Source organism: Nicotiana tabacum, chromosome 22 (genome assembly GCF_000715075.1).
Source record: "Nicotiana tabacum cultivar K326 chromosome 22, ASM71507v2, whole genome shotgun sequence".
Taxonomy (NCBI): domain Eukaryota; kingdom Viridiplantae; phylum Streptophyta; class Magnoliopsida; order Solanales; family Solanaceae; genus Nicotiana; species Nicotiana tabacum.
This window is the reverse complement of record NC_134101.1, coordinates 79,054,604-79,063,179: the sequence shown is the minus strand read 5'-3', so window position 1 is coordinate 79,063,179 and position 8,576 is coordinate 79,054,604. Positions and strand designations below refer to the sequence as shown.

The 8,576-nt window shown below is 34.8% G+C and overlaps 2 protein-coding genes across 2 annotated transcripts; one reads left to right on the top strand and one right to left on the bottom strand.

Annotated features, from left to right (window-relative positions):
• Window positions 1–3,829: 3,829 nt before the first annotated feature.
• On the bottom strand, window positions 3,830–6,315 carry LOC107813293 (mitochondrial pyruvate carrier 1). The gene is made up of 5 exons (XM_016638544.2): window positions 6,035–6,315; window positions 5,124–5,238; window positions 4,956–5,010; window positions 4,628–4,763; window positions 3,830–4,389 (listed from the first exon to the last, which is right to left on the bottom strand). The coding sequence occupies exons 2-5, from the start codon at window positions 5,214–5,216 to the stop codon at window positions 4,356–4,358; spliced, it is 318 nt and encodes a 105-aa protein (XP_016494030.1). The 5' UTR covers window positions 5,217–5,238; window positions 6,035–6,315; the 3' UTR covers window positions 3,830–4,355.
• A 357-nt stretch (window positions 6,316–6,672) lies between these two features.
• LOC142175947 (uncharacterized) lies at window positions 6,673–7,986 on the top strand. The gene is made up of 3 exons (XM_075242957.1): window positions 6,673–6,717; window positions 7,174–7,420; window positions 7,613–7,986. The coding sequence occupies exons 1-3, from the start codon at window positions 6,673–6,675 to the stop codon at window positions 7,984–7,986; spliced, it is 666 nt and encodes a 221-aa protein (XP_075099058.1).
• The last annotated feature ends 590 nt before the right edge of the window (window positions 7,987–8,576 follow it).

The following is an 8,576-nucleotide window of genomic DNA, read 5'->3' as shown; positions in this document are numbered from 1 at the left end:
GGCAGTATCGTGCGTTATATTTGTTAGGGAGTCAGAGTATATATAAGTTTTCCTGACTTGAGATTTGACATTGTACTTGATATTGGTGTTCTTTGTTTTCTTCAAGGCAATTTGTGGTATTTGATGATTTCGTAGTTATTCTTACGAGAATCATGTTGTTTATATTTATCTTTTTCGTTGCTACTTTTTGGGTTTCATACCTGTGTACTTTTATGTATATTGTTATTGGACCACTAGTAAGTGTCGAGTTCGACCCCTCGTCACTACTTCTTCGAGGTTAGACAAGATACTTACTGGGTTCGTGTTAATTTACATGCTCATACTATACTTCTGTACTAATTATGCGGGTACTGAGACAAGTAAACCAGGTGGTCACTCGGGCACGTAGTCGCATCCGTTGAAGACTTAGTGGTGAAATGTTTTCCATGCTTCGACCCGCAACACCCGGAGTTTCGTTCCCCCTATGTTTATCTTATTCTGTCTATTTTTTTCGGACAATAGTTATAGTGATTTTGTATATTCTACTAGATACTCATGTATTTGTGACACCGAATTTTGGGAATTTTTAGTAGATGTTCATAATATTTATATCATTTCACTTTATGTTTTGTTCATACTTCGTGACTTAGTAAGAATCAAAGTATTTAACTATGGTTTCTAAACTTAACTCCACTTTATTATTGAAATTCTTGATTTTAAAAAAAAGTGTTATGGACGGTTGTTTGAGTTGATGGTTTATTGTTGGCTTGCCTAACGTTAGCGTTGGGCACCATTACAGCCTATGGTGGGAATCAGGTCGTGACTAAATCGTCCAAATAGATATGCATCGCCTGATCTACAATTCAGTCTAATTGTTTTAGACAAAGCCGGTAAAAAAGCTGAATGACTTTGAAATTTCTCAGAATATATTCTATTTTGACCCAAACAGTTTGCACCTATATGCATACATTGCGATAGACAAGCGACAATAGAAAAGGGCTGAGAGCGTTATGTATAACGAAAACTCTCTTCACATATGATAAAGCCATAATACTGTTTGACAATTGCTCTTTAGTTGAATTATCATAATTGACTATGTAATATCAAAAGATAATATGTCGGATCCACTTACTAAATACCTGACTAGAGAGACGGTCGAGAGATCATCGAGGGAAATAATACTATGACCAACATAAGTTTTCATGGCGGTAAACTGGAGATTCAAAGACCTAGGTTATGAATGACATTTCAACATTGTCAAATAATATTTTAGTCCATTCTCGTGATGAGCTAAAATTTAGTAATAAGGATAAAGTGTTAAGGCTTTTAATAGTTTCTAAGTTTGATATGAGATTATCAAATAATATATCTATGAGATTACACGTTTAGGAATTATCTATGTAAGTTTGAAATGTAAGCCCCTTCAAGGAAATTTTTGTAAGGCTAATTCTCTATGCACTTATAAAATCAGACGGCGTTCATGGTTGAAATGAACAAAATAATTAAAACTAAAGACGGGTAAGCATTGATTGTGTGACTTATATTGCCTAGGTATATACCAATTCTCGACAAACAAAGATATCAAATCTACCGATTGACCAAATATATTCGATATATATTCCCTACAGAAAGTTCAAAGGCAAATATACTTATCAAAATGCGATTACTCCTTACTGGCGAATCACATAGTTCTTCATGCATATTTTTATCATATAGCCATTCCCCGTTTATGTGAGGATTGTTGGATTTTTAGTTGTGGTATGAATAGAAAATAAAGGGAAGAGAAAGGAGAAAAATAAAAAAAATTTAAAAAGGTTCCTTTTTTACTAAGAGGATTTATCCCTTGTCACACAAATTGATCCTCGATTGGCTCACGCTATGTGGTGTAAGTGGGGAGGATCCATCACTTAAGTATCATCATCTTCCTTCACAACAGAGTACTTAGATCTGGAGAGGTCAAGTAGAGCAAGAGTTTTCTTGATCTTTTCAGCAACATCGCTTCCTCCTTCGGGTGTGTTTGTGATAGATCTTGCTCCTTTTGAGGATGAAGATCCTAAAATAGGGGTTGATACGGACGACACTTGGGGTGCTTGTTGTCCTAACGAGCTTGTTTTGCTCCTCGTAACTGGTCCAAAGCTTCCAAAAGTAATATTGAGAATGCTTTCCACATCAACATAGAACCTGGAATTATCAGCCTTGGTGGAAGTTGAACTAGAGTTGATTTTCTTTGAAGTCATTTTAATGTTCTTGAACTTTGGTGATTGAAAAGTTGAGATGAGAGGTAGAGATTGTCCCACTGTGCATGCCAGAATTTGTAGACAATAAATTTGCGTCGAGAAAATAAAATCAAGACCGAAAAATATTGCAACAATCGTAGTATTTGATTTCAAGTAATTTGAGTGTAAAATCTCTATGAATCCTCTGATTCTTCTTTTCAATAGTAAATAAATTCAAGGGCCTTTGAGCTTGATCTTGAACCTATATTTATTGTCACGAACGATGATCTTGAATTCAACTAGTACGAACTTTGATTTGAACTCGTACTCCTTGAATCTTGATTTGTTCTTCGTTCTTGAGTTTGAACTTGATTTGTTCTTCGTTCTTGAACTTGATTTGTTCTTCGTTCTTGAGCTTGAACTTGATTTGTTGAACTTGAACTTGATTGCTTGAAGCTTAAAACTTATGGAGGAATTTGCAGGGATTGATCCACGAGCTCTTTCTTGCTTCTTGTTATAACTTCTGGTGTCTTTTCTGGGTTTTGAAGACCCCTATTTATAGTTGTGGGAGGGAAGAGTAATGATAAAAACAAACTCTTTCCGACCAATCAAATTGAAGTGTGACAAGGCCGCATTTGATTGACTAGAACATATCACTTGCACGTGTGGCGCGGTTTCATTGGCCTTTTAATGTGACTTGGCATGCCTTGTCATTTTGACACGTGGCACCAGACTGAGCCTCTAGGAAAATGACATTTCGGGCTTAATGAAGTGGGCTCATCAATTTAGCCCAATGGATTAAGACTTATTTATTTAATCCATATATATTTGACTTATATAATTAATTCAATTATATTAGCCCATAATATCTATTTGGACCAATATATCTTGAATTTAAAATATAGTCCAAATTATTTTATGGGTTTAATTTGAATAAAATTTATATGTCTACAATTAGTTAACTAGATGGCCAACCGACTCATGCCGTAATTATCCCAACAAAGATTGATATATTTTTATATTTAAAAATAATTTAATTTTAGTATTCTCATTTTAACCTAAATGAGATGATTTTATAGCCACATAAATATCAATGCTTATTTTGAATCACAAATTTCGAAAGTTTATCTTTCTTTCTTAAAACTATAAGTCCAGTAAAACACTGCCACATAAAATGTGACAAATAGAGTATATTTCTAATCGTTTATTTTGTATCATTCATATAAGAATAATAAAACGATAAGCAGAAAGATTACTTCATAGTTTGGAAAAAAAATAGTGTCGGTAGGTTAAATAAATTATAAATAATTTGGTGTAAAAATAAGTCAATAGGTAAAATAAATTTCAAACACTTAACCTCCTAGATGGGATGAATCCGCTTGACCGTTGCTAGTATTTCTGGTACTTAATAGTTCAAGTTTTGCTTTATTCCTGCGGATTTTACTTTCTTTTTCAATAAAATTAAAGAGCAGGTCATAGATTCCATGTAATCGTTTTTAGTCACCTGAATATTTATTCTTATATTGACCTACAATTATTCTTCAAAACCTATGCAGTGATGGAAAATAATGCCTTTTCTGCATGCAGCTTGATGAGATGCTTCAAACTTGAGGGACTAAAGTTGATAAAATTCACAACTTGAACGTTAGTAATCGATTGATGAATTTATGTGTTGCTTTTGATGAATACATTAATATCTGACATTTTGAAGAATGATAGTTGCAAATATATAGTAATATTGAACTTTATCTCATGCTAACAGTAGTTGAATGGTTAGTACAAGAATAATGTGATTTTCCTTCACCACTCCATTCTGGTGCTCCAATAATGTCAGATAAGTTATTAGGATTATGAGCAGAAGACTATGGAGCTAGCTGTTGTCAATGAGCTGCTTCCCTCGTTCCATCTGTTCGGTTCTCTTCACAACTTTGTAGATTACCACAAAGATAGCTAACTCTATTATCGAAGGAATAAGATAACATGCAATAATTTGGCACCTTGCATATATATATATATATATATATATATATATATATATATATATATATATATAATTTAGTGTAAAAATACAAATTGTTTTAGTACAAGCGGAATGAAACAACTTTTGCTCTCTTTTGGTCGTCAACTTATCGGGGAATGAAAACGAAGGAACTTAAGTCATTAAGAAACATTGTCTTCCTTCGGCGGCAAGTACCTAAAGATAAGCACAACATGAAAAAGATCAGATTTTATTTTTCACTGAAACAAGAAGGCAAAAGCTAAAAGGTGATTAATACAGGAAAAGGGAAAGTTGATCCTGCCAGATTTACATCAAATTAAGGTGCTCAAACTCTGCTTCAGGTACCAGAACTTATGAAGTATTTTGTAATTGTTCAAATAGTGTTGTTATTTCTGCTAATGTCACTACTGAACTCGTGAATTGAGACATTTACCGCTGATGCTTTAGCCAACGGGAAAGTTGATAGAGCTGCACTGACTCATTTGAAACATGGAAAGCCAGAAGCAGATGATTGCGAGGATGTACCATCCATGCAAATCTCATACACAATAAGGAATACACACATAATACTGCACCCAAAGAGACACAAGCAATCAGAATTCCACAATTTAAAATGGTCTAAAACTGAGACAATATTTGATGCAAGATCAAAAGCCGAGCACCAGAAGTTCTGCTTCCCCAGAAAATCGTCTTATTTTGCACCAAAAAGAAAGGACAATACAAACAGACAATTGTTTTAGTAAAATGACAATAATATTCACCTGCAGTCATATTCCCGGATATTGCATCTGCGGGCTTCCTTGAATCCATCATTCCCTAACATATTGGTTCACATAAATTTCAGAGAGTTGCACTCGGAGAAAAAAAGAGAAGGAACTTTATACATTAGATAATTTAACGAAAACGACAAACTGAGGTTGGGAACACACAGCAATGACAAATCCCCAATTGGCCATAGGTCCCCAGAAGTGAGTTGTTTTAGGGCCAACAGGACTGTTCAAGAATGCCCGGAAGAAAGCCATGAACTTGTAATTTCAATTGTCTCTGCATATATTTAAACAACATCCAAGCTTATCAAAATTTACAAGACTTTGCAAGTATCAACAAATGACATGTTCATTATAAATGACAAATTTCTAGCTGTCTACCAGGCTTGAAATCTTCTCTATATCGGATACGCCCTAGAAGACAGGCTTGAAAATCTAACCTCCTAAATTTGTTGAGAGATATGGTGTCTAATGTTAAATAGAAACTCCATAATATAACAGAAAACAAATACTAGCAACTTAATTTCTATGGGTTTATCTATCTTATGTTGTTTCCTACGGCAAATACTTATTTGCACTCTGATGTTTACACCAGATTATGCAACTTAACCGTAATAGTTAAAAATACATATCACTTAATCATGAGTGGTGAATGATTCATATCACTTAACCATCAGTGAATATAAGATACATGTCTTGCATTTGTTTGGTGAAAACACCGAACGGGTAATTTTTATTTCCTACTAGCCCCAATAATCTGAACCAAACTTTAATTAATGCAATGAAATTATTAATTCATACTCAAGACCCTTATTCGTAAATTGCAATTAAATTCAATCCTAATCATTTTCCTCTTAATGAGAAAACAAATAGGGAACTGCGCGCTTATTTTTAGCTAAGGACATGAAATGCCTCTTTGCAGATATTCTTTATTTATATGTGCTTTACAAACTTTTTTCAAAATATACCACAACCAAAGAAAATCTGAAGAACTTTCAAATATACTTATCAGTGAAACAAAATCTTTGAAAACATTTGCAAATTCTTCCAAATAAGTAATGAGCCCTTAGTACCGTTTGCCGCTGCAGCAGATGGCTAAACAAGGGGAGAGAAGCCGCCGGTGAGGGAGAAATAGCAGTAGCAGCTAGGTTTTCGGTGGTCGCTTTGATACGAATTGGAGTTATGAGCAGCTGCGAAGGTGATAGCAATGGCTGCCGACTATATAAATAACCATTGGAAATCGATTTGGACCAACTGGTTTTGTTTCATTTGAAATTCCAAGTTATACATTTGACACTTTAAATGTCAGAGATTATGGTACCTAATTTTAAGACCATATCACGTTCACGTGTAATTAGTTATGTCACGCGGGGGTATATCTACCCACATTAATTATTATTGCATCAAAAAGGGCAGAGGAGAGTACGCCATAAATAAAGGTGTATCATTCTTATCCACTTCGAAAATGATATTTGGAAGGGTATTCGAATTGTGGGTACATTGCAAAAAGTCGAGGCTCCATACTCTGTAAAAACTTGTTGGATGGCCAATTTTTGGACCGTCTATAATATTTAATCGCAGTTTTTAAAATTTAATAGGTAAATAATTATTTTTAAGATGATAATATTTGAGTAAAAATATCCCAAGTAAAAACACATTGCTTCAATATAGAATATTGTAGTTCGAAATTTTGACAAGTAAAACTGATGAGATGTACAAGGTATCAGACAAAGGGAAAATGTTCGATAAAAACAAGGTTAGGGCTCCTTCGTTACTATCTATATCTGAAAAGGGGAAAACTTCTATTGGGCCTTCGGAGCAGGCCATATGAAACAAACAAGAACAATCAAAGTTGGGCCCAGAAGTTACACATAAAAGGCCCAAAGGATCCTATACATTAAGGCCTTTTGAAGAATATTCTGAAACGTTACCAGCTTCTAGAAATATGATACTGAGTTATAGATAATACTATATTTTTCTTTTTTTTTTTTATAGAGAATATAAATTAGTTATAGACCAGCCAATAATGTATAGACAACTGGAGTTAGTTAGTGAGGAGTAAGATTCTTTTTAGCATTCTTTCTTGTATATATAGAACAGTCTAATACAAAGCATACACCCGAAATAGAATATAGAAGAAAATTCTCTCTATTCTGAAATCCTACATGGTATTAGAGCTTTAGGTGCTCGTCTCTTTTCATTTTTTTTTCAGTCGTCTTCTTTCTTCTCAATGGATCCTACCAGTGAAGATCAGACTTTCTCTGTTACTGGAACCTCTACCTTAATGTATTCTTCTAACCCTTACTATCTTCATCCTTCTGATTCACCAGGAATGGTGTTAGTCAATTCTCTTTTCGATGGAAAAGGTTATGCTGGGTGGAGTAGAGCTATTGTTATAGCTCTTTCATCCAAGAATAAAGTCGGTATCATTGATGGATCTTCCTCTGCTCCAGCTATTGGTTCTTCTCAATATAGGGCTTAGAGTCGATGCAATGACATGGTGATCTTATGGATACTCAACTCACTGTCAAAGGACATTGCTGAATATATGCTCTACTCCAAAACTGCAAGACATATATGGAAGGAGTTAGAGATCAGATTTGGGTAATGTAATGGAGCTTAACTGTACCAACTTTAAAAGGAGCTATCAGATGCAGTCCAGGGAGCTTCAGATATAACAGGTTATTTCACTAAAGTTAAAAAGATTTGGGATGAGCTGGATGCACTTAATACTTTTGATCATTGCTCCTGCACATGCATCTGTGGAGGCAAGGTGAAAACCTTGAAATCTCATCAGGATGGAAGATTGATACAATTCTTGATGGGGCTCAATGAAGCTTACTCAGGAGTCAAGAGCAACATATTAATGATGGATCTTCTTCCTTCAGTTCATCATGCCTACTCTCTACTAATCCAAGATGAGAAGCAAAGGGAAGTGCATGTTTCTGCACATCATCCCTCGAAAGCTGCTTTTATGGTGTCAACTCAGAAGTTCAATGGAGGGCAGAAACCTGCAAACACATAGAAGTTCACTGGCACAGAAGGGAGATACAAAACAAACTTTGACAAATAAAAGGGAGGAATATTTTGTACCTATTATAAAATGACAAATCATGTTGTTGGAAATTGTTACAGGTTGATTGGATTCCCACCAGATTTCAAATTCACCAAAATCAAATAGTTTCAGCCTACAACACATAATAATGCTTCAGCAATTGACTCTGATTCAAGCAACACTCAGTCAGTTCAGGATCTGGGAAATACCTCTACTGGGAATGTGATCACACAGGAGCAGTTTTCTCAATTGTTCCAGTTACTCCAAGAGGTCAAGGTTGGACAACAAAGTGATCAGATCTCTTATGTTAATGTCTCTGCAACCTGTGCTGGTATCATCACACCTCTAGGGCTGTCTTGAATAGATAGAGCCCTTGTTTAAATTCACCAAGAACTACTTGACTCTTCATTGAAGGGGCCTGTAATATTGTACCAAAAGAATAAAAAATCAACAAACAATTTAACTGAGTGGTGAACTTATGAACTGAAAGAAGATTGAACCCGGAATCATGCACAAACAGAACATTATGAAGAACCGGATCTAATAAAATAGTGACACTT